This window comes from Egretta garzetta, unplaced genomic scaffold (assembly GCF_000687185.1).
Source record: "Egretta garzetta isolate BGI_Z169 unplaced genomic scaffold, ASM68718v1 scaffold45, whole genome shotgun sequence".
In the NCBI taxonomy this organism is placed as follows: domain Eukaryota; kingdom Metazoa; phylum Chordata; class Aves; order Pelecaniformes; family Ardeidae; genus Egretta; species Egretta garzetta.
Window position 1 is genome coordinate 9667503 of NW_009260028.1, and position 18130 is coordinate 9685632.

Consider the following 18130-nt stretch of genomic DNA (forward strand, 5'->3'; position numbering starts at 1 on the left):
CTTGTAACATCAGTTAAGTTTAACTAGCAAAAAAACCTGCTGCTCCACACCCCTTCAACTTACCATGTGTAATAAGGAACACCTGCAACACATGGTGCTCAGCACTTGTTCAACTGAATTCATCAGTTGCTTGTTGGTTCCTTACTTGTCCAGAAATGCTGTTTTTTGCCTTGCTTGTCTAACCGTCTGGTTACTAGAAGGCAGCTCTCCTATAAGTGGATTTTGTCACTGTTGCTGTGGAGTCATTAAAGCCTTGTAAAGTTCTAAATTAAAATTATTGAAAATCAAAAACTTCTTGACTTAATCATGAGTATGGCTAATGTTGTAATTCCACAGAAAATGGTTGAAAGATTATTTTGCAGTTAATGGCGTGGCTTCCCGGTTTTGAGCAATTACAATAAAGCATTAAAATATGTTTTCTTCTCCCTTGTTACTAATGAATTGTTTACTCGGCTTGTAGAGCCCTGTAACTAATCAACAACAGCGTTAGATCTCTGAAGTTGTAAAGCATATTAGTAAAGTTTTGTGTTAGGCCTTTGACATGAAGCTTCAGAGTTAGAAATGAATCGGTATCAGATGATAGGTTCTTTCTTGTCTTTGCGATCCAGTATTTCCACAATGTCAAATATTTTTATTTTGCAATCAGGGACATTTATCTCGATCTGACTCATTTTTACATTTCTAAGATTAACATGGGTTGAACTTAACTCCTGTAGCTATGTATTTTTGAAGTAGCAGACTCTTTCTGTAAAATTTCTGTAGTCAAACTGGAACATCCATTGTGATCTATTACTCCCTTTAAAAATTCTAGTTATCAACTGTGGTTTTCTATAACATACTGATTTCTTTAGCTTGTAGTCTACTTTAATAGTTGTTACAATATTGTACAGTCAGATCATTTCTTACCGAATTTTAAGATTCTTCTGTTTAGTTGAAGTATCTCTTCCCCTTTATACGATTAATAAAATTATATACTAATTAATAAAAATAATATCAAATTCATACTGTAACACTCAGAGGTGGCTTTTTGAAAAACTTCTTAGCTGTGTTAGTTTTTGCTATTGTAAATGCTTAAGATCTATCATTTATAAAGCAAAATGTGAGTTCCGAGTGCATTTTTTTCTCCTTTTTTAGGTGTTTTAGGTGGTGATCATTTTGTTTTGAAGTAATTTTTCTTGTTACAGGCCAAAGTCATCCAAACAGAGGAAGACCAAAAACCAAACCTGGTGACTCTGAAAAGGCAAGGTAAGAAATTGTATTTAGTTTTTAATTTATTACTATTTTGCATTACTTTATATAGCACTTAAAAAGGAGTTAATGGAGCTTTGACTTGCTGCTTGCTCTCTGCTAATTGCTTTGTTTACATTGTTTACATACCCTTTAGGATATAGTTCATGTTAAGGTAGCTGATTAAAGTTCACGAAATTCCAGTTTTCACAAAGAGCCTGAGTTATTACTTGAAAACAAAATATTTTCCAAAGCTCAGTTGGCTTTTAGTAAACGAAGGCATAATTTTAATAACCGCTGTTCAAAAACTGTTGCCCAAAAGTAAGTCACATAGTATAGCCGTTATAAAAGGAAAAAAAAAAAAAAAAAGTGCTTCCTTTCCAGCAAAAGATAATAGGAATCTTGTTCCAATTGCTACATTCAAACTTACACCACAACATAACTCAAGCTCTGTCTTATTTTCAAGGCCTCTTTGTACTAGTTTTACTCTGTGTACCAAATAATTTTTAAAACTTCTCTGACACTTCATGTGCTTCCTAAGAAAAAGAGATTTGACTGTAAGGTAAGCATTGTAAGTCAGTCTCAGAATTGAATACTAGAAAAGAACTTTTCCTTAGAGTCCTTTAGTTGTTTCTAGACTTAAAACTTCACTTAAAGCATATAATTGTCTAATTTTAAGTACATGAATGCTCCCAGTGGAATATACTGAACATAAATGAGTATGTTTGACGGTTTGGGGCCAAAATTAAATTGCTTAGATAAAAAGCACAATAGATTTTATGGACAGAATTTATGCTTCCATCTGTTACAACATTTAAAACAGGTTTAACAAAAGAAGTCATTATTTCCAGTGATAACGGGGCCAACATGCTCCAAACAGGTTTGGGAAAATTGCTGCGTTTATAGGTGATTCCATTTGCCAATGTATTTCCTCATCTAATAGATAGTTAAGGAGTAAAGAACTGTTACTGCTTTCTGAGATGACTGAGGCAAATGACAACTTGCTGCTTAAGGCCATGCAGAGTGGAAGCTTTCAGTGGTTTAACCTGAGCTGTGAAATTAGACAAATTAAGCTTTGACTGTACTTTCTTGCTTGTATGCTTCTTCAGCTAGTGTTTTTCAGTTCTGTTTAGTACGATTAAAAACAGATGAGGGGTACAGCAAAATAAGCTGTTTATACTGAAACAGAAAAGTTTCCAGTAAGGGATAATTTTTAAAGGCAGATCTTTCATGTAGAAGAGTCCAGGCCTTTAGGAAACCTGGGAGCTGAACCTGATTATCACTGGTCCTAATCAATGTGTGACCTCCAAATATTTTAATCTATATTTACTATAGTAAAATTCTTTTGTCCATAACTCTTTTTGAATACCACTGTAGCTAGGAGAATTGAAACTTTTGTCACAGGAGAGGTCATTTATATTATTTAACTCTGTTGCCACTGACTTCTTTCTCCTTTCACTTTTAAGGGGAGGAAAAATTAGAATTCACTATGGGAACAAATCCTCTTTAAAATAACTGAACCATATGCAAAAATTGCTTCTCTCACAGGGGAGTTTATTAGACCTATTAAAAAACCCACGGTATTTCTCCGCAAGTGAGGTACATGCTCAGTTACAATCTTATCTCCATTTCTGTAATTAGCAAGTTGCTTGGCTTCCAAAAATCCAAGGAATCCTCTGACACAGTAAAGAATTTTATCTCAGATGATGAGTGTTTTATGCCTTTGAATGTAGGCCAGAACTGAACGCATGTTAGCAACAGGCAATATAGTAGCATTAAGGATTTGAGTGGCAATCTTAGCATTGAGGATTTAGATTAGACTATCAAGCAATACTTTGTCTCTTCATTATACTTTCTCCTTTCTCTAGTTGTGCATGGCATTTCTGCTGCAGTAGTGGGAAGGAAGAGCTGGGAGGAACAACTCTGTTGCTCTCCTCTGTTCTCCCTGCCCCCACTAGGCGAAGCTGCTACGTGTATTTGATTTTAAGTGGTTGTTATGCTAGGACAAAGGATCTTGAGTTTAGGAAAAGTAGAGAAGGGGAAAGAGGCCTAAGTACCTTCTTATACTGCTGCCTTTGGTGTAAGGAAGTTCTCTAGTCACCTATCCCACCCCTTCGTAAGATCAACTCAGCTGAGAATAAGGTGGAGAAGATAAAAGAAAACAAATAAAATGGTAGAGGAGACTGCTCCTTCTCTGAAGCCCTAGTGATTCCCAAGCCAGAAGTATATGAACTATATGAATAGCATCATAATCCTTGATAGTGTTAAGTGCTTGTTATTGTGATCGTGAAAGTGTGCCATAATGATCTCTAGCATATAGGCAAATGTGATGTGTTTGATAAAAGCACAGAAATTTCTGTTTCTTGAAAATAAGATTGCATATGAAGTACATGTACAAACTCTTGATGCCATTGTCCTGTTCTTTGTAGAGATCACCTTGATCTGAAGATAGAGTCTAAAGCCATTCAAGATAACCTCTTCTGTACTCTGCAACAGGTAACTGGGAGTTGATTAGCATGTGACCTTAAGCATAAATGATTTGTTGCCTTCTAGTAACACTGTCCAAAAACCTTGATTCATTCAAAAATTTACCACTTCATGCTTAGCCTGCCTTTTATCATGAGACAAAGATTATGTGACTACACTGATTTACACTGTCTTGTTGCTGTTAGTCAACTTTTTGCTTCTCCTCCTGTAAGACCTCACACTGGAAATTAGTGTAACAAAACTCAGTGTAGTCACAGAGTAACTTAGCTAGAAATATGTTCCCTTATATCTTAATTTGTAAAAAAAACCTATAAAAATCACTAGGAATCATTCAGGAATTTATAATACCCTTCTGAAAGTTCTGACTAAATCTCTTTTCCTGTGTTTGATATGTACATTTGGAAATAATCATAGAACATTTTGTTGAATGGCTGTTTAAAATGCTGTAAAATCCATAAGTTGAGAGTTCTCCTTCTCAGGTTATATCAGTAATGAATTATGAACATCCCAAAGCTCTTGAATGAAATCATGGGGACATACATAATTAGTCATTTCCTCTCTGTTAATTTGGGGAAGTAGATACCAGAATTCTCTGTTCTGATTAATTACCTCATAAGAGAAAACTGGATTCAGGAGAGGTGCAGGTTCTGCCTGCACTAAGACCCCTTAATTTCTTTAAAATACTTATTTTTTTGTAAGGCTAATACATTACTAGTACTGACAGTAATGTTTTTAGTTGGCTTAATCTGCTTCATATGTCACATAGCTTAACATTACATTAATATAATTTGTTCTGTTCTGTAACTATATGCTCTGACAGCATTACCTTGCATCAGTAGTTCTAAGAAATTAAAATAAGTCTGAATCATTTTTTCATTAACTCATTTCTGCATTTTGGTCTCTTCTGTATCTATTTGTAGTTTCCACTGTCTCTGCCACTTTTGTTTATAACTGTCATTAGATCATGGGTATTCTCTTATGTTTGTCCTTTTTGGTCAGTTGACAGGTTGAAAACAAAGTAAGATCAAAAATCATAGATGCTCAGGAAAATACATTCAGGACATGCATTAAATTTAGTATGTCAAAAGCCTAATTCAATTCACAGGAATACAATTAAATACAGCATTAGAATAATGTTAAAAAAAATCAGGCAACTCAAAAGTATTGTGTTGCATTTTTCCCAAATCTTCCCATTCTTTCAATTTCTCCCTGCCCATGACCCTGTCTTCAGAATCCCAGGCTCAAGTTTTAACATATGGAGGGGAAAAAAAGGGGAGTTAATGAAAAGTTTGTAAAGCAGGATTACTTCATACTGAAGATGAATTCATACTGAAATGAGGTAGTGGCCTAAAATACACAGGTGGGCCTCCTTGTTCTTTGCTTTTTTGCTTGTGATTGCAGGCGTAGGTGCTGGAAGAGCTTTTTAAATAGTTGAATTGTTTCTACCCTGGCACAATGATCTGCTTCCCAAAGCTAGTTTTATTTTAGTGTTTCAACAGATCAAGAGAACAGAAGTTCCTAATTGTGTAGCTGCTTGTCTTGATTTACAGTCTCACTGCTGGAAATTCCCGCAGACTTTGGGAAGTATCTGTCGTGAAAGGCTAATAATGCGTTCTTGAAACCTTCTAACATTAACTATTAACCTAGATGGAGAGGAAGTGTAGGCAGAATGAAATAGTTCTCTGTTTTTTCAAAAATGTTTGTACACAAAATAGAGTGTACAAGTGGGGAGAAGCATAACTCTGAGCTTTGGGGGTTTTTTATATGTAAGAAGGATTAAAATGATGCTTGAACTGGACTTGAAACTTTCTGGAGAGAAAAGGATCTAAACTCAGAACAAACCCTAGATTTTTAAGAGATTAGCAGCAGTAGGTCCAGGAAAGGAAAATCTTAAGTTGTTATAAAACTCTGTTCTAAATTCAACTTCTAAAAATGTACCTGATTTGCTGCTTCAAAAGTGGAATTGTGATAAAACTCTAGGAAGTACAGAATTTTAAGTTGTCTGTTGGATAAGTATTTTAGCAAATAGCTTGCTTCCTTTTTTTAAAAAAAAAAAAGAAAAAAGAAAAAAAGGAAAAGACGATTTTCTTTTGGACTTACTGTTTTCCTAAATATTTTAGGTGGATTTAACTATGTTGCCAGAAGCAATTAAATCCCTTGTTTATGACGGTTATACAGCCTTGATGGACCAGAGGTGTCACAGTGCTGAACAAGCCTTTTCACAATTGCTGAGCATTCTAAATCCTTCAGAATTAAAGGTAAACTGAGAGGAATAACTTAGTTTAATAGTATAATTGAAGTTTATGTTTTCGATATCATGTTTCATTCTTCCCTTCCACCAAAATACTCATTATTATTGAGTTGTTGCCTGTGACGTTGACTACAATGCCAAGTGCTTCACTGATATGTATGCCAAGGAGCTTGCAAATGAGAACAGCATAGTAGCTTAGGATGTATTTTTGTAATGTTCATCATACATGTGCGTTTCTAGATACAATCTAAAAAATATTTGCCGAAATAATAGTCTTGCAAGAGTAACGTAAGATACTCTTATCAAATATCTTATTTGATAAGAAACTCCTGTCCATTGTCATCTTAACCTTTATTCATAGTAATGTAGGGTAAAAAGATTTTATATTCTTCAAGTCAGATAACTCTTTGATGGCAAATACTGTGAAATTTTGTGTATGTGTATCTAGCCAATCAGCCACTGACCCCCATTTGTCATTCTAGACTTCTTTAAATTATTGTACTGTAGTAGTTTTGCATGACAATGTGTGTGCACATCCATTCCTGTGTTTCAGGCTCCTGTTTTAGTAAGGGCTATAGCAGTGCCAACAAGTCTGTCTAAACAAGTAATACACCAGTCCCTCTGGAACTGTGACCTGGTTTCCTGGGAAGAAAAAGATCATTTTTTATTTTAAAAAAAAAAAAAAAAAGTCTGCTCAATTCTGAACATAATAGCAAAGACACACAGCCCTGCATGAAGTTGACATAGTAAGGCCTGTAGTTAGAGCATTTCTAAAAGCAGATGTTTCAGGATGTATCACTTTGAAATATATAGGGGTGCCAAATGACCAGCAGTAAAGGTGTGGTTAACCTTCAGTTTTTATGCTAATTGTAACATAGAACTGGGTAGAGGCTATGATAAGAAGGATGAGAACAGAGTTTCCTATCTCTGTTGTAGTGAAGATCTTCAACTGACAGTAGTCAGTAATGTTCTAGTTACCAGCGAAGTGTTTTTGTCGGTGCTACTACTATAATTTGACTCTATTTGCAGCAACTGAATCTTCGTATTATTAATTATGTTGTAATCATCTATGGACATGCCACTGCTCTTCTTGGAATAGGACAGCCTGAGGTATGGTATTAAGCCACTATATTGCTTTTATTCAAAATTCTAGTTCAGGCAGTTGGTCATCCATTTTTGTCTCTTCTTAACAGACATACAACATTATGTTAGAAAATCATACAGTTTAATATCTGAGACTAGATCTTTAATGGTTTTGGATAAATTAAGCTACCAAATAAGCTTTCAAATGAGATTCTTAATTATTAATGAAGTATAGGCAACTATTTTTCTTCTACTGTGTTGTAATGTGGTTACATACTAGTCTTTCTAACATGAACATTCTGCTTCTAAAACAAGAGAAAGAGAAGGGGTTTGGTTCTGGAAAACACCAAAACAGACAAGTGGGTTGTTTGGGGGGTTTTGGGGTCTGGGTTTTTTTTTTCCTGCAGTGTTTAAAAATACTCAGTGTCTTATAATGATTTTTAAAATGTCTGGGTATTTGTAGCTCAGTGAGCTCAATCATTTAATTTCAACATTTCACAGAGAGCCCATGTTTACAGAATAAGTTTCTTTTTTTAAAAAAAGGGAAGCCTTTGTGTGTGATCATAAGGTTGTTTAATTCCCTTTAATGTTCATAAGACTGATCAAAGAATAGGGCATACTGACCCACTCTACTGGAGTATAAAAAGCAGAGGAAAAGCAAAAAGCTTCTGGCAAAGTGTCACATATTTTTGTCTTAAATTTATTTTGAAGGCATTGAAAAAGGCTGAAGACCAGTTTAAGAAAATAATTGAACAGTACCAGGAAGAAAGATTTGGTTGTTTGGCTTACTATGGAGTTGGAAAAGTATACCTAAGACAAAACAGGTCAGTATAACATAAAGCTTCAGTATCTGATACAAAAAAATATTTTCATTTGAGAAACCACGTGTGGGTTTTTTTGTTTTGTTTTTAAAATATTCTTGGTTAATCACTAAATTAATACATCAGGCCGATTTATTACAACTTTGTTGTAAGTTTGTTACTGCTAAGGATGTAATGAAAGCCACTGAATCGAGTGGACTCCAGGGCACAGAGGTATGACCGACCTACCCACCCCTGCAGTGGAGGAGTGCTCATAGAAGAATGGCAAAAAAAGATGATCTCGGGGGAGAAAAATGCATTGTAAGGAAAGCTTAACTTATCTCAAGACCAGGGAGACTGGAGGGTGACCTTGGTTTTAGATAAGGCGGCTGCACAAGTGAGTCATTGGGTTGCCTGAGACAGATAAAGAGTAATGTCTTCCTGAGCTGGCCAGACCAGCACGGGGGAGAGGAAGGGGGGTGTATACGTGGCTCAGCCGAACATGAAGTGCAGAAACTGGACAACTAATAAACTTGAGAGCAGAGGGCTTGAGCTGGCTTCAACCCATGTATTCCTGGCAGTAATTCTTCCCAGCGTCCTGATGGTAAGCATATAGAGACCGGTAATGGGAATTGCATTTGTATTGATTCAACCGTGTATTGCGTTTGCTATGTTGTGCTTGTGTTGTGATTTCATTATGTCACTGTACTGCTTTATTTAATCAAAATCCCCCATAATGCCTGTGGTGGGTTGACCTTGGCTGGCTACCAGACCGTCACCCAGCTGCGCTCCTGCTCCCCCTCCTTAATGGGACAGGGAGGGGAGAAAATAAGATGGAAAAAGTCCAGGGGTTGAGGTAGACAGGGAGATCGCTTGCTAATCATAGTCACAGGCAAAACAGACTCAACTTGAGGAAAAATAATTGAATTTATTGTCTGTTAAAATAGAGTTGGATGGTGGGAAAACAAAGTAAAAAAACAACATCACCTTCCCCCTACCTCCCCTTTATCCCAGGCTCGACTTCACTCCCTCATTCCTGACTCCTCTACCCTCTCCTCCCCTGAACAGCGCGGGGGGGAGGGGGAATGGGAGCTGTGGTCAGTCCAGAACAGCTTCTCTCTGCTGCTCTTTTCTCCAAGCGCTCCTGCCCTCCTGCAGTGTGGGGCCTCTTCACTGGCCGTGGTTCCTTCAGACCACATCCACCTGCTCAGGCAGGGGACCTCCAGGCCTGCAGTGTGGGTACCTGCTCCAGCGGGGTCCTCTCCCGGAGCTGCAGGGGAGTCTCTGCTCCATGCCTGGAACATGTCCTCCCCTCCTTCTCCTTACCTTGGTGCTTGAAGGGTTGTTTCTCATGCTTTTTTTTTTTCCTTGCTCCTCACAGCCGTGCAGTATGTTTTGTGCTTTCTTACCCGTGCTTTCCCTGAGGTGCCACCATCTTGCCCGAGGGGCTCAGCTGTGCCCTGTGGTGGGTTTGTTGGAGCCAGCTGGAACCGGCTGTGTCCAGAATAGGGCAGCTCCGGCCTCTCCTCACAGAGGCCACCCCTGCAGTACTGGTCCCCACGCCCCTGCCCAACTTTGCCATGTAAACCAATACAATGCCAAATAAATCAAGTTTGATACTAAGCATTAAACCCTCCTCATGTGGAACACCTAAAAGCACCTGGGCAGAGAGTGTTGGGCACTGAGAGGGGATTCCTCCTTCCCACTGCCACAGCGTGGCCAGGTGCAGTCTGAGACACGGGAGGTGTCTACATCCCAGTCCACAGATGTGGCTGTTGTTTCCTTTGGCTGTTTTGACCTGTAGAGAGGCTGCACGTGTGTCCCAAAGAGGTGTGTGTACACACACGACAGCTCAGCTGGCCACCCAGACTAGCCCAGGCAGAGCAGCTCCCATGCATAGCACTACCTGAACTCATGTAAAATAGCAGCACGGGTAAGCAGTGTCCTGTGGCCTCCTCCCTGGCTCGTCAGGGTTGAAGGACACTAGCGAACATACGCGTGCCCTCACTCTTTAGATTGAGAAGCATACTCACATTCATGGGTCCCTTGAATGTCAGCGCAGGCTCTCCGTCTGCCTCCTATCTGTGCCTGGACTCTGGGCTCCTTACCCAGGCTGGCTTATTGGCTCGCACCTCAAGTCTTTTATACTGAAGAGTCCTTAAACAGATAACTTAATGAACCAGGTGCTCTCTCATTCCACATACTCTTAGAGTTACCTTTTTTTTTTCCCTTTGGATCATAAAATGAACCGTGAAAGTATTAGAGGCCTTGTAAAAGTTATTAATACATGATCTGAACATGTTGTACCTGTTTCAAACTTCAGATTTTCAGATGCACTTGATCAGTTCATGAAATCACAAACAATGGTTAATCACAAGATTGTACCTGGAGTATTAACTTGGCCCACAACATCTCAAGTCATTGAAGAGACACGAACAGAAAATTTACAGGTATGTGTTTGTTTTTTTTTAAAAAAAAAAAAAAAAAAAAAGCAGAAGAACCTGTTCTGTCAAATGGCCTTTCAAAAAAAAAAAAAAAAAAAAAATTGTCATCCTCCTCCCTGCCTTCCCATTATCAAGGACAAAGAAAGATGAGGGGCAAAAGGGAGGTTTCAGCCTGGAGCAGCCAATGCAAGCACTGATGCTCATTGTCTAGAGTGCTGTGAGCCCCAAGGCCTGGTCTTTGTAGAGCAGAAATCTTGTTGCGATAACAAATTTGAACACCTTGTAGCACGAGGGTGGGGGCTCTGTGTCAGGCTCTATGCTTGAGTATTTCTACCGAAGTATATGGTTCTAATCTGCTCCAAGTGTTTCATAATGTGTTAACTTCTTAGTTGCATGGTACCAAACTTTCAGTAGATGTGAATACTATACACAATATAATGCTAGACAGAACCGGTTAAAAATTTGAATTGGCAAAAATGCAAAGTTGAAAATTTCAGCAGTCGTGCTATATTTAAAAATAAATAGGAGCATTTGACCATGTAGTCCTTGGTCGATGCAGTGTGAGTTGCATGGTAAAATTCCCTGTTTGACTTGGAAAATTTAACTTGTGGTTCTGACAGTACAAATTGCTTTCTCATGCTGAACAGCTTTATTATTATTATTACTACTACTACTATTACTATTGTTATTGTTTTTAAACTATAATTGAGTCACTGTTATTTGTGAAGGGTTTCTAGATAAACCATGCTATGAGAGGCAAAACACATGAGCTCCTCTGCGTGGAGGCAGTTTGACACAGTAAAACATGCTAGGTTACTCAGCATATGAAGTTGGCTATGGTATACTGACCTGTTTTGTTGCTGGTAGAAGCAGCTGCACTGTTGTTTCCTAAACAAAAACTGACCTAAAGATTTCTCATAGACCCCCAGCTGACACCACAGTAGTCTTGGCCACAGTAGTATATCAGTGGTCTGGGACTTCTGGAGGGCATAATGCAAATATCTGAAAGGCTGTAACTGGTGGTCTGTTTGTTTCTAATAATGTTTTATTAATCTGGGCTCAGTGCCAACCCAGTGGGACTTGAACTGACTTTACATAAAGCCACTGAAATGCCTTTACCTCGGATGCTATTCTGGGAGATCTCACTGGCCCCAGTGCAGGGCCAGGTCTGAGGTGCCCCTGGGAATGTACTTGATCCTGTACTGCAGATCCCAGGTGAGGCGCTCCTGAAATGCTGGGAAATGATGGAAATGAGCAGGCACTCCATTTTCATCACATTATCTGAGTAATCTGGTTCATCATTTTGGCAATGGAAAACTTGTTATGTTCTTATGTGTTTGGAATTGGTCAGCATGTAAAACATTGGTCCATGATAAACCTGTATACAGGGATGCTGTGAGTACTTAGCTGATAGCAGTTCAAACAAGCTTTTGAATATTTTGCCATAAAAGGACAGTCTTCCATAGCTTTCACTAGAAAACAGTTGTTCTTTTGGTATTAGTTGTCTGCTGTTCAAAAAGAGATGTGTTTCACTGCAGAGTTCCCTAGAAGTTTGTAAGTAGATACCGAATCTTTTCTGGTTTCTGTGCAATTTGTCTTATATAATTTTGGTTTTCTCAGTTAATTTTAAAGAATTATATTGAGGAATGCAAGTTCCCTCCAGAACCAGATGCAATTTGTCGATACCAGCAATGCCATGGCCACTCCAAAATCCAAATATATTTTACAGACCCAGACTTTAAGGTAAATTTTTAGTTTAAAAGGGTTTGGGAAATAAAACTTCATGTTTACATGTTTTCTGCCCCTTTTCCTATTAAAGAGCTATCTGAACACACCATCTATCCTATCTACTGTTAAGTTGTGCACTGTTTTCTGGATTTTTTCAAAGATGCTAAATTCATATTCTTTCTCAATGTTAGGGTTTTATACGTATTACTTGCTGTCAGCAATGTAGAGTGGAGTTTCATATCAGCTGTTGGAAAAAGTTGAAAACAACAAACTACAGTGATAAAAATGATAAGGTAAGAGCTGTGTCAGACAACAAGCATTTTGGTTTTTCTTTTTTTAGTCAAGATTATAGCATTCCCTTGGTTTCTGGTAAGTGCAGTGCTACAGCCTGATGTCCCACCTGCATGACAATGGCAGGAGGAGAGACAGGAAAGAGGAGTGTCTTGCTAGTGTGGGTAAAGCTTGCTGTTGTCTACAGAAGTAAGGCCTGTCTGTACGAAGGCTTAGTATGCTTAGCCTGTTTGTCTTGCATCATTTATGTCCTCCCATATGGAAGTTTTATTGCTTCTACAGTCTTGCCGTTGAAGCAACGGTTCAACATTGAGTCTGTCTAAAAGAATTTTACAAAATAAGTTAGCAGCAGCCAGTATCAAATGAAGGGAAATCCAGGCATCATATGAACTCATAAAAGACTATACTTAAAGTTTACTCTTGAACATGAAGTTGGAGGAGGAGGAGGGGCTTTGTTCTGGCTTTGGGAATAACAGGTATATGCCACAGATCTAGGATCCTTTTGATTTACAGTCCTTGCCAAGTCAGCTGTCACGTGCTTTCCTCATCCAGTAAGAGTTTAGGACTGTGCTAGCTTTAATGACCTTGGTCACCTCAGTTAAGAAACTAATCTGTAGAAGAACATAGTTTTTGCATGAATTTAAATGTCTTTGTTGTGTGTATCATCTTCTCCTACAGGATTTTCTTCAAGAATTGTGCTTCACCCCTGATTGTACAGGCCTTATTTCAAAAATAGTTATTTTCAGTTCTTCTGGTCTCGTAAAATGCGAAGTAAGTAAATGTTCATGCAAAATATGAAAATAATCTTTAAAATATTTATTCTAGCAAAGGAGATAAAGTGACGATGAGAATGTAACTGCAAGCACATAAGTAATATGCTATCTTAACTACAGAATCTGAAATTATTTAGGAAAATTAATTACCTGTTCTCTTCTTACCTGTTCTTCTCGTGGATCAGGTATTACCTTATGATATTGGTTAGAATTGTCATGGAAGGGAACTGGAGCTTTGTTTTATATTTAGCTTGTGTGACACGAAAGGAACTGTTAGTTCAACTCGGAAAGTGCTCTTACTCTCTACAGAGTCACAGGAAGATGGATGCTTCTTCCCAGACCAGTATCGGTCTGTGAAAAGGGGGTGGGGGGGGAATAAAAAAAAATAAAATTGAAAGATTGTAGTTTGCTTCTTGACCACTGGTAAAGCAAAACAGCCTCCAGCTCTTCCTGACTTTGTGTACCTTTCAACCTGTCTTTTCTACAGATAAAGAAGTATTGCTGTATACCAAGTTGTAGCGATAGAAGATAGTTTTAGGTAGACCTTCATGAGGCTTTTGTAGGCCGCATTATAGTCTTTTATAGTATTACTTTTGCTGCTTTCCAAAGCATCAAATATTCCTGGGTTTTGAGTACAGCAATGTTGCGTTGTACCCCAAACTTAATTAATATGATGTCACTTACTTTGGTAGTTTGAACAAAAAATCACAAAAACCAAGGAACCACCAAGAGCCAGTATTAAACAGAAATGTTCAAGGTAAGCTCTCTACTGTTTAAAACTAAGTCGAATCAATCTGAGAAAACACAAATTTTTCTTTAGGATTGGTTTTCATGCCTTTTTAAGAACTGCTAACATACCATAAATACTTTGGAAAGCTATTCTTGCTCTTTGCCTCTGATAAACTAAAAAGTCTGATAAAATATGTTATGATCCAGCATTTAAATTAACTTGTCAAAGAAGATACAGAGCTACAGATTCATAACAAGCACAGGAGGGCATTAACTGGTATTGCTGAATAAATTATTGGTACCTCTCTAGTGATCATACAGTTCTTTTAAAACAACATTTGCAGTTTGGCCACAGGAACCCGTTTTCAGATATACAGGATATGTGTTGATGCAAATCTGGTTTCCCACACTTCTGTATTGAGGGATGAATTGCCCATTGCATCATTGACTTCCGGGCAATTTGAACCAATAGTTTTTGAATATAAATAGCTGTGGTCATCTTTAAGTCTTTATACCTGAAACTTAATTTCATTATGAAATCTACAGGCAGGGAAGTAACATGCGGGAAAGTGTGATTTGGACACTGTGTGCAGAACTTGAGGACTCTTTCTTTATTTTTGCTCTCCATACATGTCTTTCATTTGTGCTAAGACACTTAACAGTTGGAATGCTAAAAGAATTTGTCTGTTATTATTCTTAATGGATGAGTGTCTACCCTTGACTTTCACTGCACATCCGTCTAGATAGGTAGATAGATACCACCTCTATTTTCAGTCTGAGATTGCAAGCACCATTCTATTCCTTCCGCTTGCTAGAGGGAAGAAATTCAGCAAGACTTTTAGCTGGATGGGAGAGGTATTGTGTGGCATAAGTTCAACACTACTGTTCCACAGCATTTAGTTTCTAACCAACTTTGTGTGAATGTTTAGAAAGTGTAAATAAAAACTATATATAATACAGTTCTGTTGTTGATGCACATGTGTTTGACATAACTGACTTTATACTTTTTGGTCAAGTAAGGTTATAAATAATGAGGAATCCTGCTGAGAGGATGAAAAAAAAATTGATTTTTAAAAGTTAAGGAAATCACATGTTAATATTTGGTTCAAAATGCTGAATTATAAATTAAGAAAAAAACTGGTAGTAGTTAAGTTAATCCTAATTTGGACCTCATTAATGGGAGTAAAAATGATTGCATGTTGGGGATATTCTTACACTTACGTACTTCATCTTTATGAAACTTGTATGAAATTTTGTGGTGATTCTAAATGAAAACTAGCTTTACTGAATTTGTACTTTTCAGCATAGTATTTTATGATAGAATGGGGCTTATAGCTATTGCAAGACATGAAAAATAACTGAGATTTGCCTAACTCCTCCGGCAACTTACCTCAACCAACGTTAGGCTCACCACTTAATTGCTTTTTTCAGTCTTAGGAAGTTAAAAATGAAACAAGAAAAAAAATTACGAAGAAAATGTGCACGAGAAGAGGCACGGAATTCTGCTAAAAAGAAAGTAGAAGAAAACCAAACAGGAGATGAACCGTCTCAACACAGTCATCACAGTGGTATGTGAAAGTATAGATTATTGTTCTAAGTTATCACGAGGTAGCATAATTAACATTCTGAATGCCCTAAGTCAAATTATAGCAGAATACTAATATCGAACATAATATCTCCCTTAAAGACTTGCATTTTTATTGAAGATTACCTTTATTTCAGTTCTGGTTTTAATTACTAAATAATTGCAAGGTGTTAGTATATGGTTAAGTTCCTTGTAGAAAACCTTTATTCTTGCTTCACTGGTTCATGAAGAAGCAGCCTGAAGATGGCACAGGCTCTATTTAAAAGTGGCTTGAGAAAAATCTTTATGCGCAACAAGTTAGGACATTGCTACAGAGAAAAAAAAAATTAAGAACTGCATCTCAGATAAAGAAAGAACGATATGCTAACTGCATAAACTGCCCTGCATCAGGGCTGGCATGCAACCCACACAGATAAATCTGTATAGACAATTGCTTGAAGCTACTATAACTGGCAGGTAATCTTTTTTTTTTTCTTTCTGAAATCTAGTTAAGGTGCTAAGGATTGTTTGTTTGCATAAACAGAATTTAAAACAATGTTGTGTCAAATTCATAATGCTAAGACTAGTTTATATGGGAAGTTGTATATTCTGTAACTTTCAGTGTGGTGATAAAGCAAATAATTAAAACCACCACTTAGTCCAAATTATCTGTACTTTAAAGTTGATCTTTTTAATTGTGGTAAACAGACATGAAATCTTGTTTTGTTTGTTTTTTTTAAATCCCATTATAGGTTATGTTCAGGATTTATATGCTGGTGATCGAGTCCTGCAGCATATCAGTCGAAACGCTGAGCAAATAAAAACAGCTGTTCGCGATGCTTCCAAACTATTAAAGGAATTACTTTCATGGTTTGTAATCAGTGAGGAGGATTACACGTCATATTCCAAAACTAGCAGCATGTCACATGAAGTGATGGAGCAGCTCATCAGTTACTTAATTCAGGAAAAAAACAGAGTAAAAACAAGGGGGTTTATCCACGTGCTGAGTGAGCTGGAAGAAGTGGATCCCAAATTACACAAGTGGCTGAAACATCTTAACAACCTGGGTAGGCTATATGTTTATGTAATAGTAGAAGACCTTACCCTGTCATAATTGTTCAGTTTACAGATGAAAAGATAGCCTTCCTATTTTCCAGACTTGCTTTCTTAACTTTAAATGGTAAAGTAAAGCTTTCTTCTTTCTCATTTACTCGATCCTTAGCCTGGATTTCTAGAGAAGTATGATCATTGGTAACACAGGAAAAACCTCTTGTGTCTCTGCAAGTGAAGCATTCTATTGTGGGCAGGGTTTTGTCTATGTAGGAAAAAGAAAATTGAGCAGATTTATTTTTTTCATGTCTTTAAATTCAGTAGGCTTAAATGATAATACCTGTATAAATAATAAGATGCCAAAACCTTGGGCAAGATTTGGGTTCTTAATTCCATTCTGTTGCATCCATGTCCTCTGAGGAATTTATATAGATTTATTATACAAACAATAATTTGCTGTTGACTAAGAGTAAAACTTACATGGACTCAGTTTATCATTTTTTGTTTGCATTTCCAAGATACAAAACGTTTTACATAATCTGTTTCAGCTATTGTACATTTAATTTCTAGAACAAACTGTTCCTCTTTGCAGAGGAATGTACTCTTAGAGCTCACACTTGTAAGCACTAAAACTCTGAAGCTGGAATGAAATGTTGGGGGTTTGGGTGTGGTTTTTTTTTTTTTTTTCATCTCTTTCAGGTCTGACAGCTACGAAGAACTTTCTCCTTCAATATGGACAATTTTTAAAAGAGCTTGACCTTTCTATTTTAACCACACTCTGGAATGAGAAGTATGGTAGTAAATTTGACTATGTGACAACTAGTTCTGAAGAAAAAGAAATTCGTGATTATTTCTTAAAACCACCTCTAGAGAAAACCCGTTGTTTTATATGGCTGTTAGAAGACAACAGAGAAAATTTTCCACTTCTTCATCAAGCTTTAGATGATTTCTTTGATAAAATGGGTAAGTACACAAAGGTCTTGCAATAAAATTCTTACAAGCATTGAATTTTGTCTGGTTTTACACCTCATTTGATGGGATCTGTAAAAGGCTGAAACCTCAGCAAGCTAGTAACCGCCTCGTTATATGGGATCTTCTGTGTTCAGTGCTTAAAAGGCAATGCAGCCTCAAAAGGCAAGCCAGCCTTTCTTGGGTTACCTTCTGCTGGTTTGTTTCGTGTGCCACAACCAGCACGTGAGTTTACCTTTATGCACATGTCTACCTTGACTTCAGCAAGGCTTTTGATACTATCTCCCATAACATCCTCATAGGGAAGCTCAAGAAGTGTGGGTTGGATGAGTGGACAGTGAGGTGGATTGAGAACTGGCTGAACGACAGGGCTCAGAGGGTTCTGATTGGTGGGGCAGAGTCCAGTTGGAGGCCGGTAGCTAGTGGAGTTCCCCAGGGCTCAGTACTCCGCCCAGTCTTGTTCAACTTGTTCATCAATGACCTGGATGAGGGGACAGAGTGTACCCTCAGCAAGTTCGCTGATGACACAAAACTGGGAGGAGTGGCTGATACACTGGAAGGCTGTGCTGCCACTCAGTAGGACCTGGGCAGGCTGGAGAGTTGGGCAGAGAGGAACCTGATGAAATTCAATAAGGGCAAGTGTTGAGTGCTGCACCTGGGGAGGTCGAACCCCATGCACCAGTACAGGCTGGGGGCTGACCTGCTGGAAAGCAGCTCTGCCGAGAGGGACCTGG

General features: G+C 37.9%; 1 protein-coding gene across 3 annotated transcripts in view; it reads left to right on the forward strand.

Annotated features, from left to right (window-relative positions):
• Positions 1-18130, forward strand: part of TTC3 (tetratricopeptide repeat domain 3) — a 66843-nt gene that overhangs the window by 25845 nt on the left and 22868 nt on the right. For all 3 annotated transcript variants that reach the window (XM_009640912.2, XM_035896410.1, XM_035896409.1), the window contains exons 15-27: positions 1185-1245; positions 3657-3723; positions 5835-5972; positions 6995-7075; positions 7760-7872; positions 10172-10298; positions 11913-12035; positions 12212-12313; positions 12990-13082; positions 13777-13841; positions 15245-15381; positions 16130-16444; positions 17127-17390. In XM_009640912.2, coding sequence (XP_009639207.1) covers positions 1185-1245; positions 3657-3723; positions 5835-5972; positions 6995-7075; positions 7760-7872; positions 10172-10298; positions 11913-12035; positions 12212-12313; positions 12990-13082; positions 13777-13841; positions 15245-15381; positions 16130-16444; positions 17127-17390 — 1686 coding nt within the window. The remainder of the gene's footprint in view (positions 1-1184; positions 1246-3656; positions 3724-5834; positions 5973-6994; positions 7076-7759; positions 7873-10171; positions 10299-11912; positions 12036-12211; positions 12314-12989; positions 13083-13776; positions 13842-15244; positions 15382-16129; positions 16445-17126; positions 17391-18130) is intronic.